General features: G+C 38.8%; 1 protein-coding gene across 1 annotated transcript in view; it reads left to right on the plus strand.

The window, feature by feature from the left end:
- Nucleotides 1-1142: 1142 nt before the first annotated feature.
- Nucleotides 1143-20184, plus strand: part of PTAR1 (protein prenyltransferase alpha subunit repeat containing 1) — a 31418-nt gene continuing 12376 nt past the window's right edge. Inside the window, exons 1-4 of the mRNA XM_052700817.1 lie at nucleotides 1143-1289; nucleotides 9792-9961; nucleotides 14435-14501; nucleotides 17884-17988. Of these exons, the coding sequence (XP_052556777.1) occupies nucleotides 1204-1289; nucleotides 9792-9961; nucleotides 14435-14501; nucleotides 17884-17988 (428 nt within the window). The 5' untranslated portion in view covers nucleotides 1143-1203. The remainder of the gene's footprint in view (nucleotides 1290-9791; nucleotides 9962-14434; nucleotides 14502-17883; nucleotides 17989-20184) is intronic.

A 20184-nucleotide genomic window follows, 5' to 3' on the forward strand; every position in this document is an offset into this window, starting at 1 on the left:
TTTTTATTGTGATATTTGAGTAAGAGTAGCAATTCAATATGCAGTCCTCTTCAAAATGCATGCTCACCTACTGTACATTGTCAGTTGATTGCATTATCCTAATTAACTACTTTTGCCACTTATAAGTACATCAGTTACTTTAAAGCAATTTTCAGGACATTGAGAACAGAACTTTGCAGTGATATGTATATCTTGAATGTGTAATCAACATATAACATAGTACACTGTTTCAGCTAACTGCTGTGTAAGTAATCAGTTACAGTGAGATTAACAGGAATAATTAAGTATCACACACACATGCGAATTTGAGGTTTTCCATGTAGCCTTATTAAGACTCATTCAAATTTATGTTCTGGGACCACACCTACATAGCTGATTTTCCTTTATTTGGGTAGCCTTCATGAGTTTTTCTGTGGGCAAAAAATACTTCGTTAGTGCCTTAATCTCCAAGATTCTGTGAGGCTGATTTGTTTGCATGGAATGAAGACATTTATAACTCACTAAGAAATCATCAGAGTAATATAACAGACAATGATTTTGCCTCACAGGAAGCGCCAGAGTCACAACAGAATGCTTTCTTTTATATTTTGCCTCAATAGGTGCAAGGACATTTTCCTCAGGTTCTACTTTTTGAAAGGTAGTTCACTATGGCCTAACAAGCAATGGAAATCTTCCAAACTGGGGAAAAGTGGATAGAAATGAGTCAAAGGATTCGGTGATGAAGCTGACCATGAAAAAAGGGGGACAAGCACGTGGGCACTCGACCACCCTGAATACCACTGGGCATGCCCAAAGGGACGTGAGCACGTGTACAAGTCCTTGAAAAGGAATGAATGTGTACGCCAGTGCACTGCGTATGTATGTCTGAGCTGTTCAGGTGTAGGACTTCAGAGCGCGCACCAGCTTGTCGAGTCGCCCGGTAGGTATCGTGAAGAATAAAGGAATGCCACTTCCTAACACCGCACAGGACTTTTCTTCCCGGATTTCCCGGAGCCGCCCGAGGCGGGGCCGAGCCCGCCCCTCCCGCAGGAGGCCGCACGGCTCCCCCGCAGGCCCAGCCGGCCCGAGGCCGTACCGCCCCCGCCGCCCCTCTCCGCTCCGCTCCGCTCCGGCAGCGCCATCCCCGTGGCGCCCGCCGGCCGCTGACCCGGAAGCGCTCTGCCCGCCCGGCGCGGCGCGGCACGGCACGGCCGGCTGCGGAAGATGGCCGAGTCGCCGGAGGAGGTGGCGGTGCTGGTACAGCGGGTGGTGAAAGACATCCGCAACGCCTTCAAGCGGAACCCCGACATGTGAGCGGGGCGGGCGCCGGGCGGGCGGGCGGGGCAGAGGGGCTTGGGGCCGCCCGGCGGCGGGGCCGGGCGCCCGGGCCAAGGTCAGGGCGCGGCGCGCCGGGTGGCGAGCTGCCGGCGGCACCCGGAGCGTCGCTGTGCGGGAGCAGAGCGGGTCCTACTGGGGCGGGTGCCGCGGCAGATCCGCAGGGACCGCAGCACCGGGGCCGACGTGCTGGTGTAAGCACCGCCTGCTTAAGCGAGCCCCGTGCGAATCCGGGGTTAGGTGCTGGGCAGTGCAGCGTGCTGCCGAGGTGGGGTAAGGCGGATCTGGCCTCCGTCTGGCAGCTCCCGAGCTGCGCCGTGTGTGCGTAGCCTGACATCTGTACCGCCGGCACAGAGACTGTCCTTTCCTTCGCGTTGGAGGGAGACGAATGCGATGACTGCGTAGGACAGAGCAGTTACTGCTGTGTTCCGAGAACCAGGTTTATCTGGCCGCCTAAGAGCCAGAAGATTCGTGTTTCATTTTCGGTCCTGTCGGTGAACGGTTCACTCCTGGACTGCTCCCGTTTCCGCGTGCTGTCCTTTGTTTTAAGGTGCCAGCTGTTTAGGGAAGCATCTTGCTATCGAGCCAGATTTCATATTAGTTGGAACAAATGAAGCAGTGGATAACGAGTAAGAACTTTGTAACGTAAATGCAGTGCTCTGTGTCAGATGGAAGAGCTGCAGTCTCCAAGGCGATGGCCTATTAATCTGTTCCAGAAAATAGCATGTTAAGCAATTATTTAGGAACACTTTATGTGCAGTTTTTAATTTATCATTTTGCTTGAAAGAGAGGATTAGAATGAGTATCCTCGTATTTCCATAAATGCAGCTAACCACTTGGGTAGGTGGCCAGGTTTTAAAATACAGCATATGGGTACTTTCTAAAAAAGAACAGCATTTTGCCATGAAGTTTCATTTTTAGTATCTGAGGCATAATGTACTGTAAACAGGCAGTATTTGTGAATGAATCCGCTGAATCCTTTTGCTTGCTACTCATCCTTCAAAACTGTTTCCTGACAGCAAACCTAGAGTCTGTGTTTTTGAATACATGACTGGTATTGTCTTCTTTCATTCAGTCCAGGAGATGAAAGTAGATTGCAATAGTTATGTGCCCTGAAACTGATGCACTGTATCATGCTTAGTATGAGAAAGCATGACCTGCTGCTAGTTTGCCTCCTGAGGTAGGCATGAAATCCTGCTGGATTTCTGAACTCCAGTATTTACATGGCTAGGATAAGCTGCAGGCCATTGGCTACCACACCTATTTACATCTGGAGCAGAAGGCTGCAGCCCTTACAGTCAGATGTTCTGGTTGATCTGAGTTATCTTCTTGCTATTGACCAAGACAGCTGTGGTCTGTTGCAGTCTGTTACAAATGCTATCCTTTTCAATTGAGTGGCCTACTTGTGTCATGGATCCAGATTTGAATTCTTTTATTGACATCTGACTTCAGTGAAAATAAGGGGTTTGCTTGGTGCTTGATTTCATACTTCTGTTGTCTAGTTGAAAGGTGCTCTTTTGCATTTGTTGTCCCAAGTCTTTGATTCTTTGTTCACTTGCTCCTGATGCATGTCAGAGCTTTGTTCTAGCAAGCTTCCAGCTTTCTATGGTTTAAAGAGGATATTGTCTCTGGTGAACACTGAAAACCATGTAAAATACAGTTTTAGGCTAACTGTGATGTTTCATCATTTTTTCTCCCTTAGGTTTTATTGGTTGGGTTTTTTTTGGTGTTTTTTTTGTTGTTGTTGTTGTTGTTTGCTTTGAATTAGATGTGGAGCAAGATTGTGCATGTTTTTAAGGCAAGCTCACTTCTAATTAAATACACAACACTAATTTAATATTACCTCATCTGTCTGATTGCTCCATTTTATTCTGCAGGATAACTGTGTTAACTTGCTAGTTCTCAATTTTTGTAAGACTGTGAAATTTATTGGTACTTTTACCAAGTCCAACCAGCATAGATCTTATAAAAGCATTTGCATGAGCTATCCCACTGGGACTGAATGGATTGTAAACACAGAATACATCAATGCATGCATTCTTTCTGAACTTTGATTTTCTTTTGCTTATGAAGCCAATGAGAATAAAAGACCCACTTGTCAAAAACCTATTTGAATTTTGTAGGCGTAATTGGAAGGGACAACCCAGCATTTGTGCCTGAAATCTGAGGATACTTTTCCTGGTATATCAGTATCACTGTAGCTCAGATCACTTTTTCCTGTCTGGACTCCTGGTGTTTTTAATGTGTTTAAAAACACACTTCATTTTGTTACATAAGTTGCTCTGAAAGTAATGCCTTCTACTTATTCCCATGGAAACTACAACAGATACAAAAACACGATAACACTATTTGATAGAGCACATTCTCAGCTACAAAACAATTTTTCATTATAGTCACCACCATTGAGCTCTGAATTTCACAAGTTGTGAACAGGAAGCTGCATGCCATTCTCATAAAAATCTGTGCCAGCAGAGGTGACCCACTGTCACTGTGACCACTACAAAAACACATCACCCACCACATTACTGTGCTCACATTCACTGTTTGGTCCCCATAAATGATCAGCATACACTGAAAAATGTCAGTGGGTGTAATTTTTTCGCATGGTGGAGTTGAGTGACACACCATTGTTCTGAACACACTTCCCTGTCAGATGCCAATGTGTCTGACTGCCCCTCTCCTGACATCGGGAACACAGCAACAACGTGTGATCATAGAATCACAGATTCACAGAATGGTTTGCATTGGATAGGATCTTTAAGATCATCTAGTTCCCAACCACCCTTCTATAGGAAGGGACACCTCCTACTAGACCAGGTTGCTCAAAGTCCCATCCAGTGTGGCCTTGAATACTTCTAGGGAGGGGGGTATTCACAGCCTTTCTGGGCAACCTGTTTCAATGTCTCACCACGCTCACAGTAAATAATTTCTTCTAGTATCTAGTCTAAATCTACCCTCTTCCAGTTCAAAGCCATTTCCACTTGTCCTGTTGCTACCTGCCCTTATAAAAGTCCCTCCCCAGCTTTCCTGTGGGCCCCCTTTAAGTACTGGAAGGTCACTATGAGGTCTTCCCAGAGCCTTCTTTTCTCCCGGCTGAAAAGTATCAATTCAGCCTGGTCAGGTATGACCTGCCCATGGTGAAGCTGTATGGGTTACCACCAATCACGTCATCTTTATTTTCCGTGTGCCTTAGTATGGCCTTCAGGTGGATTTGCTCTATGATCTTGTCAGGCACAGAGTTGAGACTGGGCTATAGTTCCCTGGATCTTATTTTTTTCCTTTCTTGAAAATGGGGGTTATGTTTCCCCTTTTCCAATCAGTGGGAACTCCACCAGACTGCCAGTCTTTATTCTAGGTTTTATTCTATCTGGATTTTGGCTTTGCTCACCTAATCCCTGGCTGCTCTATGACATCTCTGTAGTCCTCTCAGTTAACCCATTCCTGCTTCCACTCCCTATTAGGCTTTGTTTTTATGCTTAAGGAGGTCAAGGAGCTCCTTGATCCACAGCAGCCTGCTGGCATGAAATATTGGTGGGAAGGTTCAGCCTGTACTGCCTTGCCATTCATATCTGCCTCTGATGTCGTGGAACATCATAATTAAATAGAAGGCATTACTTTCTGATCCGCCCTCATAGATTTGAAACTTAATCAAGGTTTCTTTTGGTGTGATTGCAGATTTTTCCTTTAGGAACCCAAAACACTTCATTAAGTTATAAGCTAAATATGAAGTTTGCTTTGCCAATATTTTTCCCTTTAAATTGTTAAATAACTTATGCGGCATTGATATGTATGAATTTGCCATCTGTAGTAAATATTTGTTTGCAGTATTTAGTGAGAAGGATAGTCAGTGCAGAACTTCACAGTGAAGATTAATGTGAGAACAAGCAAAAGGAAACTCTTAGATAATGCTAGTCCGATATTTATAGTTTATTTAGAAACAAATACAGGCTAGGAATTCTTTGGATTTCAATAATATCTTACTATTCTTTCATTTATGAAAGATTTTGGTTGTACCAATAAGTTAAAGGCTAATTAACTAATGAGTAGTGGTATTGATTTGTTATTGGAAATTCTGAAAGAGAATCATACGTGTATGGTAGACGTGATAATGCAAGAAAAGTTTTCTTTTCTTGTATTTTGAAAGCCCTTTTCCTCACTTCTCAAAGTTTGTAAATCAATTAGTCATGTAGTCACTTCATTAGACTTGTTTTACCAAAAAGATACAGATCCCAAATGTCCATGCTGTAAATTGACATCCAGTATTAAAAGCTGTTCATACTTGGTTAACTATTCTGCAGTTATAATGTTCTGGACTTCTTTGATTCAGTCTTTGTTATCTGTATAACTGTAGTTGAACAGTATCTCTTGATTGTGTGTCATTCTAATTTCCAAAGCATTACTTAGTATCCTCTGTCTAATTCTTTGTGGGAGAGGTTGGGTTATTTGAAAGATTATGTTTTAAAAAAAGCAGAAGCATATTCAGCAACTGCCTGTCAGCATTGTGCTGCCACAGCTGGGATTTTAACTGTGCACAAGGTATGTACAGTGAAGCTTCATGCTTCATAGGGTGTTATTCTTGCATAGCTTCTCCAATCTCAGAACAGGTTGAAGAAGCTTTGGTGATAACATAGATGAATTCATGTGCCAAGTTCTACTAGCTTCTGTATTGTACTTTGTGATTGTGAATTACTGTTTTGGGTTCTGTCTTTGGATCTGTAAATCCAAAGATAATTCGTGCAGTTCTTGGTGCTTTATTTGGGAAGTAAGTGTAAGCAAAGATAAGTTGTATCCTAAAATTCAAGAGAAAACTGGAATCTAGGGAGTGAAACATTAATTAAATATTAGTTTACCAGTAGGTCGTGCTTCTGATAGTAGGAGACCAAGAACCACAGCTTTCAATTGCCGTTACCTTCAGTATAGTGATTAACTTGTACGTAAATATGATCGCCTTAAATTCTGCAGTTGGTTTGTGCAGTCCTGTCAATATGACCAGGCACTCCTTTGCTGCGTCGCTGGGCAGTTACACAACACGCAACAGCTGTAAGTGCCAGGTCCTCCCTCGGGTCACATCAGCCTACTGCAGTGATACGGGCTTGGGGAAGAGTGGCTGGAAAGTTGCCTGGCAGGAAAGGGCCTTGAAGTGCTGGTCAGCAGCCAGCAGTACGCCCAGATAGCCAAGAAGGCCAATGGCAGCCTGGCCTGCGTCAGATATTGCATGGCCAGCAGGAGTAGGGAAGTGATGATTGTTTCCCTTGAATGTGTCATTGGTGAGACTGCGCCTTGAGCATGTGCTTAGTTTGCAGCCTCTCACTAAAAGAAGAGTTGTGCTCAAAGTTGCTCAAGTGTGTGCAGAGAAGAGCAACAAAGCTGGTGTAGAGACTGGAAAGCAAGCTACAAAGAGCAAGGTTGTTTAGTCTGGAAAAGACAAGGCTGGCTGGAGACGTTCTCTACAGCTACTGGAAAAGAGGCTGCAGGAGGGTAGGGTGTAGATTTCTCCAGTGACTAGTGATAGTGATAGATATAAGCAGACTGTCTCATGCTGGGAGGTGTAGGTTGAATGTTAGGAAGAATTTCTTCACAGAGGGGATGATCAAGCATTGGGATGGATTGCCCAGTAATCAGAGGTATTTAAGACATATGCGTATGTAGGAGTAAGGGCCATGGTTTAGTGGTGGGACCCAGCAGGTCAGGTGGATGGTAGGACTTGATCTTGAATGTCTTTTTTGACAGAGATGATTGTATGACCAGAGGCTATTTTAGCGCAAGATTTAGGATACTTAAGTCATTTAATTTTGCAAGGACTAATTGAGTGACTGGTGGTACCTGTGTGTGAATCCTGCTGCAGAAACTTTTTTGGGATATGTGATGATGCAGAGACTGCAAGTGTTCTCAAGCATAATCTGCTGGGCTGACAAAATGAATGAAGAGTCTACTTCATTACTTGCTCCTGCAGACCCAAGAGGCCTTCAGGAGTGATGGTGGTTTGCCTGAATTGTTTAGAACATAAGATAGGCACCGGCTCTTCTAGCATTTTGAATTATAAATGCTGTTCCTTCCCAGAATGCTTTGTAAGGTTTATGATCCACCCATCAAAACATCAAAAACAAAACCACAGTATTGTAGACAATGTTTCTACCACATGACAAGTGGTTTGCATCTTGGGGAAGATGCACACCATTTACCAGATAAACCTTTTTTTGTACTGTATTCATATTAGGCAGCGGTACAGTCCTCTGCCTCTTATGGCTTGCTGAGCATGTCGTGGAGTTGAGGTGTTTGACTTGTCAGCTCTTTGCAAACCCTACCTACCAATTGTCACGGTGTGTTTAAGGCTGTGTTGTGAAATTGGCTCTTCTGAGTCAAGCTTCTGTTTGCTGAGATCTGAAGGTGTGGGTGTAGGATTGTTTTTATTTGCTTTCCCTTGCTATTTGCCTTTGCTGGAGTGTCTGTAAGCATTGACTCATGAATTTTTGTGGTAATTCACAGAATTAATTAGCAAAGCTGTGTGCTCATTGCCTCTGAGGTTCTGTGTGTTACAGCATGCAAGAGCAAAGTTTATACGCGGACTAAATTTAGCATTTCACAGAATCACAGAATCATAGAATGGTCTGGGTTGAAAAGGATCACAATGATCATCTAGTTTCAATCCCTGCTATATGCAGGGCTGCTAGCCACTAGACCAGGCTGTCCAGAGCCTGGCCTCAAATTCCTCCAGGGATAGGGCATACACAACCTCCTTGGGCAACCTGTTCCAGTGCGTCACCACTTTCTGTGTGGAAAAACTTCCTTCAAATATCTAATCTAAAACTCTCCTGTCTTAGTTTAAAACCATCCCCTCCTTGTTCTATCACTATCAACCCATGTAAACAGTCATACCCACCTGTGTTTATACTGTCCCTTCAAATATTGGAAAACCACAGTGAGTTCTCCTCTTTGTAAAGGAAACGAAGTCAGCAGCAAGCACAAAACTTCAGTCTATAAGGCACTGTGTTGAAAGAATCAGAGCATCAGTCTGAAATGTCATTGTAAGTCTAGTCTGGAATGTCATAAGTCTAACCTGAATATCTTTGTGAAAAGCTTAATTTTTTTAAGTGGAGCAACATGGGTGGAATCACCTACTGCTTGCAGTTTGGTAGGTAGTAAAACTGAGTTTCCCTCTTTTTTGTTTTTGTTTTTGTTTTCCTCTTTTTGGAGAAGAAGAGATGGGTAAGGGACCTGGGCGTGTGTTTAGAGACAGAGCCAAGTAATTTGCAAGTATCTTACCTCAGGTTATTTGTGCTCTTTTGCTGTCTGACATATTAAATCAGTTTTCTGAATAAGTAGATATACTTGTTCTTAAACAAACACATGGTGTCGTTTTCAATTGCTTTAGTAATAATCTACTGAGGACACTGAACTAAATCAGTACACTCAGATTATCCAGTAGCAAAATTAGTGTGTGGTAATTGGGTTGAGATTATGAGGTCAACGCTTGGGATGTAATCTACAGACCTTATATTAAAGAAAAATAAGGTACGTTATCATTTCCTTTTTTTTTCTTTTTTTTCCATTAAACAGAATTTGATGTTGAAATCATGCATAGTAGAAAGTGTAGAATTGTATTTCTTTTTGTCCAAGTGAGCATGAATAATTGACAGTCTTTGTTTATTTTTAAGATTTCAAAACCGCTCTTTCACTGTCCATATACATGAAAAACTTAAGAAAAAAATAATATGGCCCCATGAAACTAAAAAGCTTGAGACACTTCTGCTTTGTTTGAGAGTGAATTTTTGTGGCCATCCTTTGTTTATTTCTAGATGTTTGATTGAAGGTATGATACGGTAAATACATTAAAAGAACCTTCCCCATTCAGAATTTTTGAGAATATAACTTTTCTGAGTAAGTAGAGAAAGTCCAGAATCACACACAAAACAAACAAACAAAAAACATGGCGTTTAAAGGACTTTCAATTCATGCTTGTTTATCTAATAATAACTATTACTTTGAGACTCTTCAGCATGCCTTCAAGTATTTCTATTTTTCTCCTGCTACAGTATTGCAGACATAATATTAATTTTTGTAGAGACTCTTCCTAAAACCGCAACTACCTGAATAAATTGCAAAGCAATGTGAAATGTTAAGAGGTTGGTTTTTTGCTTTTTTTTTTTTTTTTTCTCAACTTAAGTCTTTAATCGTACCAAGAACGTGTTTGCATCAGTTATTTGCTGAGTTAATTTACTGTGTAATTATGCAGATTACTTTCTTAAAAATGTGTTTAATTTTACCTGCAAGTCTGGGAGGAAATAAGAAGATGAATTGATAATAATGAGCATAGACTTCAGTAAAAACAGGGAGAAAGGTGATGGGTTGACAGCTGAAGTTTAGAAAAAAATAATTGTCAAATACTGGAAATAAATTTAATTGCATTTCTTTCTGTTGTTTTGTTTTGTTTTGTTTTGTTTTTGTTTTTGTTTTTTTGTTTTGTTTTTTTTTTTAAGAGATGAAATTGGATTAATACCATGTCCTGAAGCAAGATACAACCGGAGCCCAATAGTCCTGGTGGAAAACAAGCTTGGTGTGGAGAGCTGGTGTGTCAAGTTTCTTTTGCCATATGTCCACAACAAACTTCTACTCTACAGACAGAGAAAACAATGGCTGAACAAAGATGGTAAGTTACCCTGTGAGAAAATAGTACCTGATTCTTAGCTATGTTCTTTACCTTTTTTTTGACATGACATTGGCCCTTTTTAAATGCAGTTCAACCTGTTCTAAAAGAAGAGTGAAACCTGAGGAAAGCTGGCTTTGTGTTGTGCATCACAAGAGATACTTCTATTGTTTCTTGGTTGAAAATGCAAAAAAATCCTTTCTCTTGCCCAATCTGGAAGTATTGAAGGGAAATGACTTATTCCCATGAGTGATTTAGGAAAGTAGTCTTACTTGTTTGCAGAAGGAAAGATGTACTGTGGCAGAAAGGCAGCTGTGGTAATGTGGATCTGAAGTAAGAAAGAAGTGCATTGTTTTATTTGGACGTAGGGGTACCAGAAATTGTTTGTTGAAACAACTTGTTAAACTTTTTAACTGTAAAACTCTATTCTTTTTTTTCTTCTTTTGTTGTTGTTGTTCTCTTTTTTTTTTTTTTTTTTTTTTTTCAGTTTGTTTTACTTGCCTGAAAAATTCTTTTGTATAGTTTTGTCTGTTTTGAGTACTTTTTTAAGAATTATGAACCAGTGTGGTCTGGAGATACTTGTTTACAAAGTGACTTTGTTTAAATTGAGAATGAGAAAGGATTATTGTAGTTTAAGCAACTTCGTCATGGCTTCAGGTTTCAATGGCAGTCAGCTTAGAAACTTTTCTTTCTGTAGTCTTCTCATTTGGAATCTTATTTGATGACACACTGACCCTTTTAGGCAGGTTTAGTTTTTTTTTGTGGTGACATTGTATGACAAGAGTGTTGTGGCTGTTCAGAAAATTTTTCTGCTTCCGACCCAGATGAAGCATTTCAGATCCTCCCTTCTGAAAACATAGGTCATAAAATGGTGTCAGGAAATAACCAGAGTAGTGTGAAGCTTAGCTAACTGCCTATTTGTTGATTGAATCTCACTTGATTCAATCCTTTGGAGAGAAACTGTCCTCTCCTTTGTTTCTTTAATTACTGAAAGCCGATGTAAAATGCTTGAGAAGAGATAACCTGAGTACTTCCATGTCTACCAAGTTTTTATGTAACTACTGTAAAACATGATCAAAACCCCACCATGTTAATAACGTTTGGAAGCTCTGTGTAGCTTGCAGTATTTGATATGCTTTACCATTAAATTGTAGCAGAAACTGAGCAAAAGTTTTGGAGGGCATGAGAAGAGAGGTATTTTCCAGATTGACCTAAAGAATTGCTTTTTATGTAGTTTAAGCTCTTTACATTAGAAATACAAAATCCTTAAGGATTTTCCTCTGAATCCTTATTTGTAGATAAAACATACCGAGTGTTTGGCAAGGTAGTTTTCTTCTGGATGTAGTGCAAGTACAGAATTATGGCTGCTGCAAAACTCAATTGCATATTCTGATGACACCTGTTAATAAACAGTGATCACAAATACAGTCTCCTGTTACTTTCTTTGTGTTGTTGGAATTACCAGAAGCTACTTTAGATCAAACAGAAGAGAAAAATTGGGTCCTGATTAAAGTGTTATGATTTCATCTGATATTCTAGCAAGATCTGGAAAAAATATCTGGTTCTTTATAGTTAATTAATAGTTAACTATAGTTAATAGTTAATTATTGATAATGTATTGGGACAGGTGCTTAATTTTATTATGGTTTCTTTTGCAAGTTTGAATAAGATTTCTTGGAATCCAAAATCATGTCTGTTGCTGGTCTTCTAGTTTAGAAGTTTTTCTCCTTTCTTCAAAATGTTTTAACTTTTGAATGCAGACTATCTGTGATATCATAAGATGGTTGTCTGAAATTGCTACAGATATCTTCTCTTTTTGTTCAAAATATTGTTCTGCATGTACTCAAAATCATTACTTCCCTTAAGCCCATTGATCCACCTTTAAAACAGCCTTTGTTTGAAAAGCATGTTAGTATAATGTATGTACAAAAACAAAAATTTGGATACAGTCATGTTTGGGGTGAAAAAAATAAAAAGGAGCTAGAAATCTGGTCATACTTGCCCTTCTCTGTCTGGAGAGACTTCTCATGTCCAAAAGGATACCTTGGATACAGCATTTAGGATGCTGTATTCTTCATAAAATCCAGCTGAAAGTGCTTTTTGAAATTTAAATGAAGTCGAGTTTTGTTATTGACATAGAACAATCTGGCAACTGCTGACATTATGTGCTAGATCTGTCATACAACTTTCTATGGAAGAAGGCTCAGAGGTTTCTAAAATTCTGTCATTTGGCATCTCTGGCTCGGAAATTCAAGCTTTGTGAAATCTACATCTGCTCTTTGCTGCATAAAACTATGAAGAAAATCAAAGGGAACTAGATATTTCTTTGAGGTTTTCCTCGTCTGCTTTTTTGCTTTGATAATACTCAGGATACAGTGATTTTATTTTTTATTTATTCATTCATTAATCTCCAAGCATTTATATAAAACAGTATGATAGATGAGCTACTGCTTAGATTGGGCATGATTCTGTGCTGTTCCAAGCCTTTGACATCACCATAGTAGGTTACTGGGCAGACATGAGTTTGTAGGACAAACTGTATTCTACATGGAGTCATATAGTCTCTGAATACTCTTTCTGAAAAGTATTTGAAAGAATGAACTGGGCTGTGATAAGCTTTTGCTGGATATATCCTGTCTGCCCTAGATTGTGCAGTCACAGTAGCTAATGATTACTGAAACAGTTATTAAAATCAAACACTATGTCTTAATTCAGAACCTCTCCAGAACCTCTTCTTTGTCACAGCATTTTGTTTTTGCTCTATGTCTTACCCTACGTTTTGAAGTTTACCTTTCACTTTCCTTCACTGTAATTCATAGTCTTTCACTACCTTTCACCATATAGGAAATGTGAGTATAATTACGTGAGTTCACACTTACGAGTATATTGCCCTCATATAATGACATAACATAGTCCTCATGGGCAAGAACCCATGGAAACACAGGATACACAAAATTACTTTGTCAGACATGAATGAGCAAGCAAGCACGCAGTAATATGCGATAGGTACTGTACTCTCAGAGAAATTTCTTGGTTAAAAAGGTAGGTGAAGTTGATCTCCTGTACTTTCTGAAGTAATATGCTCCTTTATTGTTGTATGTCACTGGTAGGTTTTTTAAATGTAATTTTGCAGCCAGAGACCCAGTTAGAGATAATTTAGTTCCACAAGACCATCTCCTTCCTTTTACTTTTTTATTTCTCTGACATGTAAGTGATCTGCTGGAAATCACCTGGAGTACAGTTTATTTAGTTTCTTAAATACGTAGTGTTGAGGAGAGAATGTAGCCAAACTTTGTTGACAATAAAAGCCTGGATATTTGTGGTGACGCTGACAGGGTAACTGATCTGAAGCTGCATGTCCTGAGAGCAGAGCGTAAGGAACATCAACATGTGGCAGTCTCTAGCCTCTCAGGGTTAGGTGGAGATGCCTCTAGGATCCGCTGTTATCCTGGTGGAACTCAAACAGCTGCTTGCTCACTTTCCGTGGAGGAGGGAACAGGAAAGGTGTGTTAGAACTCATGGGTTGAAATAAAGAGTTTACTAGGTAAAGCAAAAGCCATGCACACAAGCAAAGCTAAAAATGGAATTAATGTGATACTTCCCGTCAGCAGGAAGACATTCAGCCCCTCCCAGGAAAGCGAGTGCTTCTGGGGAAGGCAAACACCATCGCTCTGAATGTGCCTTCTTGCATCCTTCTTTTCTCTAACTTATGTTGCTGAGAACGACTTCATATGATATGGAATATCCATAATACCATAGTCTGAAGCAAGGCTGTCAGTTCAGAATGAACTGAAAAGTGTTTTCTGTTATATGTATGTGCATGTGGATATTTAAATTATGTTGTGATCCTAATTCTTTTTTTTTTTCCCTAGGTTTTCCTAGGTATAACTTGCTACAGTATCTAATTTTGTTTGTTTGTTTTGTAACTGTACATTATATAGTATAAAAGTAGCACATATCTGCAGCTCAGGGTTGTACAGAAATAATGAGAGTATACTTTTAATGTTACTGTCTCATTTCAAAATTGTTGGATTTTCTTTGAAGAATTCTCTTTAATACATTCAGTATGTCTGCAATTTACATTATTGTATACTCAAGGATTCAGTGCAGTCACTGTCCATCTCTGAGGGTATACAGTACATGTGAATCTATCTAACCCAGTAGATATTTATATTTCTATATGGGTTATCTATCTATACATATATCTGTGTGGATAGATAGATGTATAGGTATATCTGGATAGATAATTAGGCATACAGATGGTGGTCTGAAATTTCCAGCTGCAAACTTCTTAGACAAAAGTTGTTAGCAAGACTCTTCCAAAATGAGATATTCCGTGTTCTGTAGAGATGGACATAGATATGGCAACCAGGCAAAGAGAGACTTTAATGAAGGATGGGACTAAAGGATTGCAAAGAGACCACTAGAATATGTGAACCATTGCTAATCTTTGTATATTTTGTTCACTCGTTTTAGAGCTGATAGATACCACGTGTACGCTGTTGCTGCTGAATCCAGACTTCACCACAGCCTGGAATGTGAGGTGAGTTGTGCTCAGTAAATGACATCAGAATGATCTGGGCCTTAATGAGCAAATCAGCATAAACTCTGCATTTAGTGGTAGCTAATGATAGAGCAGCAGCTTCTCAGCTACAGAGCACTGAAGGAAATGTTGAATATCTCTTCTATCCTGCATGTGCTACAAATAATTCTAAACTTTTTTTTTTTTTTTTTTTTTCAGTACAGCTAAAGCATGTGAATACATGTTAGGTCCTTATTTTGTTTCAGTTGAAAGTGTTACTTTCCTTGCCTCTGTCTGTTGAAGCAGGTGGGCATATGTTTTTGCTGAATCATGGTATCCAGCTAATGTCTGCTCTCTGTTTTCATTGTTTTTGTTTTATCCCTCATTGAATATTATATCTGAGTCCTTTTGAGATAACTGATCAATTCAGTGTTGTTATCAAAGCTGAACAGGCCTCAGTAGATACACTGCAAAAAGAAGAGAAGGAAGCTATATTCACAGGGTTCTGAAGCAGATAATTTTTGTATAGATCTCCTAGGTGAGAGGATGTTCTGCTTCCAAGGTAAGATTTGAGACAGTCTTACGGAAATAGTAGGAGATTGGAAGTCTGACAGAAACTTCTTAATATCTAGGAGGACTAATTTAAAAATATATAAAAGGCGTTTCGAAGTTAAAGTTCATTTTTTCTGTAGGGAAAATGAACAAAAAGATGATGGCTGTGGATAGCTGTCAGCCTTGATGGCAAATTCAGATTTTTTCTTTCATTGCTGGTGTAATGCTGAAAACTTCTGCAAGGTTTTGTACCTTCCAGTATCTTGAATCTAACAGAGGCAGGTGAAAGTGGTAGCAAAGGGCATACTGTCTTGAAAATATATACCCCTGAGTAGCTTTCAAGTAATAAAAAGGAATTAACATGCATAAACACTAGAGCTCCTACACTAATGTAATCTTATGGCACCTAAAACTGATTTCAGTTGTTTTTTGTTTGTATAAACATAAATGCATCCATGATTTTACTTTTTTTTTCTGCCTAACAGCTAAAAGAACTTGCTCATTGCTTGTTCTCACGTGTGCAGTTTATATATGTAATTTAAATTGCAAATCGAATAAAAATGTTGAAGAATATAGATGAATTTTATGATTTGCCAGTATGCAAATGACTACAGAGGATGGCCATGCCTCTAGTTCTTGACGAGGTGGCTTGGTTGGTAGCGTGTCTTTGTAACATTCAAAGTGAAGGTGATGTTGTTGCAGCCATTATCGGAGGGATTTATCACTGTGTTTGCTTTAGCTGGAGGACTGATGTTCTGAACCTGGACCTGTGCTGGTTCAGGCTGCTTCTGGGTGGTGGCTCTTTCAGAGAGTGGGCAGGTACATAATGGCACAGCTCAAACTAAAGAACCACACTTCAGCCTCCCTCGAGTACACTGCAGGTCAGGCTAACCAAACAAGGATGGTATGTGCAGTCACAGCATAGAGGGCAGGCTGTGTTCAGCACAGTATCTGTTGGAGATAAATTTGTACTGTGATGGGAACTAAAGTGGGAACTAATTACGTGGGACTTGCTCTCTGCTTGCAGAACATGTTGGATCAGTCGTGGGATGATTGTTTTCATCTTGCACAGAGGATGTTTGTTGTGCCAGATTTATCTTATGTTCTTGACACATAAATTCCCTGTTTTATTTGCAAGGGAAAAAAGCATTATAGATTCTAAGCCTAAAAGTAAAAAGATTAACAGCAGCAGCTCTTTCCATAGAGTGCTTCCTATAATCTAATAATTGCATCATTTTAAGTTTAGATTATCCATGTTTCCTACGTTGAATTCTCTGCTGAGAGCTTCACTGAGAGCTTCGCAGATAGTGATTGATCCAACAATATTGAGCCTGGATAGTAAGGAAAATGGTTTGAGAGTAGGAAGAGAAAAGCTTTTCCTTAGAAAGGGGTCAGGGCTTGGCAGAGCATGACTGGAGTGGCAGTATGGAAGGCCAGTGAACATTTAAGTGGAATTGGCAATCATAGAAAGTTCTGTTAGTGATGGACTGGAGAATGTAAAATTTGAAGCTGGCCAGGAGCCAATAATCTGTCCTCTCTTTGGAGCTATTCTAAACATTGTAATATGCCCACAGAGGTTAGGTGTTTATTTTAATTAGAAGGAGCTGGGAAGCTGCAGAGGGGTAGAAACTAAGCAGGAAGAACAGAGCAAGAGCTAATTGTGTGGTGTAGGAAAGCATGCTAAGAAATAGCAGGCATGTGTTGTTTCTTGAACTGAGATAGAAATTCCTGTTATACAGAATGTGCAACAAGATGCTTGTAGTCACTGATCATAATTTATCATCTGCTTTTAGAAGCTGAAAAATCTTCTTAAGCTAAAAGTGACCAAAACATGTATGTAAATGATTGTGAAGTAAATTTTCATAGATATTACTGTTCTTGTTGAAGTGCTTTCTGGCATCTATAATTGATCAAAAGCCAAAAAGCATCAGATAACAAGAAGCTTTGAAAATTCAAATTAAAACCTTTCTTGTGAAATGCCACTGACTTCAGAGGTGTCAGTAAAAATATGAAGCACATGAAAAGAGTTTCAGATAATTTCCTGCAGGAAATAGTAGGTTAAGTTTTTTTTCATAGCAGTTCTTTTTCCATACTACCAGCTTCTCTCCCTCCCCACCAAGAAAATGGGAGAAGTACCCTAACAGTACAGTGCACCTCTCACTTCATCTGTTGCCATGCATATAATTTTGATGGTGCTATGCGTGTCATTATGATGAAGACTATGTTATTTAGAAACAAAAATAAAAATACCAACATTGCTACTGGTAAGTTTTTAGTTCTAGCTACTAAAGGTCTGAGAAAGGCGTGTTTCCTGTAATTATAATGTAACTGGAATTCTCTCTATCTTTACTTCAAAGTGTCTCTAAAGTAGATCGGAGTATAGGATGTGGAAAGAAGCATTCCTACAATAACCAGTCACAGGCTGATGTTTTCAAATACCTTTGGGAGGGGCAAGGAGATTCTAAATTCAGAAAAACGAACAATATGTGAAGCAGGGAACTCTGTGTAAAGGAAGAAAAAGATAAAATACAGACTTTCACTCTACTGTATCTGTGTAGGAGGTCTGGGAAAGCTTATGTTGAATGAGCATTAAGTTTTGCTTAATTTTAATAAATAATTACTCATTTTACACATGAGTAAATTTTGTGATTTCTGCCTTTATAGTCATTTTGAAGAATATTCTACACACAGAATATTTCTTCCTTCTAAATTTAGGAATCCTTGATACTGTGTCTTGAGCCATATTTAAAAACTGTGTGTGAAAAAGTTAAATGTGTGCGGGGAGGCTGTCACAATTTGTGGTTTGTTTCAGGTTTGTTTTACTCAAAGAAATTTATGTTATCTTTTGTAGGAAAGAATTAATACTTTCTGGCACTTTAAGTCCACTTAAAGATTTACATCTTGGAAAACTGGCGCTAACCAAGTTTCCAAAGAGTCCAGAAACGTGGATTCATAGGTTTGTTTCTTTTGCCTTACGTTGCTTCCCCAGAGTTAAACATTCCTTCTAGTGTTTTGTTGTTGTTGTTTGTTTGTTTTTTTTTCCTTGTGTTTGGGTTAAGGAGAATGCTAGATGTAAGAGGACACCTAGAAATACAATGGAGTGTTTGAGCCAGTCACTGTGAAACTCAGTCCTTTGGCTTTTGAAGATCCCCTTCTGTACTCTACACTTAGAATTAAAGTCATATGAACCTCTTTGTGGAATCTTTTTTTGCAGTAAGCTTTGAACATGGGATAATTTTTCCTAAGGATTTTTCATATCTTTCAGCACTTAAAATTCTCATCCCAAGATTTCTGATTTCATCAGCAGTAGATATTAGAGCAATGCGAGTTCCTCTCCTCTGCTCCTCCACACTTACTGCTGTATTGTTTGTTTGTAGACATTTCATAAAGACAAGAATCTGTACAAGGTAATTTTTATAACCCAAATTGACGTTGACTTCCATTTCTTTGTTTATCTTATTGGTTTGGTGAATTGGTTTTTATCATTTCTAACATACTCAATGCCATTAAATTACCAATACTAAATATTAAGATAATAGAGTACTTTTTTTTGAAAAATGTAACTCCAAAATTATTTGAACACACATGGCTAACTATCTTAATCATGACTGAGTATATGTGAATGGGTCTGTAGCACACCTGAGTGAAGCATAGGTATATAGTTCAATTTCTGATAAAATTTCTTGATATGTGCATGATTTTTCTCAATATGTTTTCATGTTATTATTCATTATTTTACAGACAACCTTCAAAATATTTGAATGGAGTACATTAGAAGGCAGTTCATAATATTTCCATTTCACATGTCCAGTATTGAGACAACCATGAAGTTGATATCCCATTAGGGGATTCCTGTTCTATCAAAAGCATAAGTTTCAGTCTTGCAAATAACACATGAATTTTGGACAAAGGAGTTATTGGTAAACTCTTCTTTTTGAATGAATGGGCTTAACATTCTTGAAGTTTACACAGAAGATAGTAAATGAAATATTGCTAGGTATTACCTGCCTTATAGAGTATTATTACCTTAGTTTACATATCGATTCAGAAAAAATATTAGAATGTAGGAATGAAAGAATGTGTTGAACGTATACAGCTTCTTAAACATGGCAAGTGCACTCATTAAAGATGCCAAAATATCTGCCATATGTCTTGCCACTTTCGGGAGAGTTTCAGGTGGTTCTTGTGCATATAAAGTTAGTGTACATGTTGATTGCACAGTCACTGGATAATTCTGCATTCATTTTCTTTAATTCTTTGAACTGGAATAATGATAATAATAGGACGTGACCCAGCACATCAGATTCATTTTGTCCAAATTTATTAGAGAATTTATGTAACTTCCAAGAATTCATTTCCATGACAGCCAGCAGGTACCAAGTACATATTTAAAAACTAAGGTTGTGCTCTTTCCTTCCATTAAAAAAGCCAAGAAAACAGCTCAGATTTTTTTTTTTTATTTAAGCCACAGAGACTATGAACTCATTTTTTTCTGAATTCGTTATTTTATGAACAGTCTTTATTTTAAGAAATAGAAATAATAACAGTATTAATATCAAAATGATTTGTCTTTTATTTTTCATTTATGGTTTTCCTTGGAAGGCAATAATAATGAACCGGTATCTACCTTTTATTAAGGAGATGACTTTACGTGGTTACTTTTCCTGCTTAAATACATCTAGAATTCTCTATTTCTTTCTGATTGAAGTTAGAAATACTAGATGATAATATTTGGCTTACAGTTATTAGTATTGTCTTCCGACAGTTTAAATCTTGTTTAAAATATCTGGAAGAAAAAGCAAAATGGTAATAATTCTTTATATTCTTCCGCTATTTCATGAACGATGAATTGCAAAGTAGAACTCTCCATTTTATTTATTTGTTTTTTGAACTTGCACTTTCATGAGGTAGCGATTAATTGTTCTTATAGCTGATGTGTGAGTTGGTACAAGACATAAAAACTCCAGTGTCTCACACTGAAGGATGTCCAGCTTTCCAGGCTGTTCCACGTAGTCCCATTGCCATTCTCTGTACACTTGCTGCTTCGTGGATACCTGCCATTATTGACAGTTTTCAGTAGAGCCTGCAGATGTATGTTTGGGCGGTATATACCTCCCATAATGCAGTTCTCATCTAAAAATACTAAGTCAGT

This window comes from Tympanuchus pallidicinctus, unplaced genomic scaffold, assembly GCF_026119805.1.
Source record: "Tympanuchus pallidicinctus isolate F22 unplaced genomic scaffold, pur_lepc_1.0 scaffold4, whole genome shotgun sequence".
In the NCBI taxonomy this organism is placed as follows: Eukaryota; Metazoa; Chordata; class Aves; order Galliformes; family Phasianidae; genus Tympanuchus; species Tympanuchus pallidicinctus.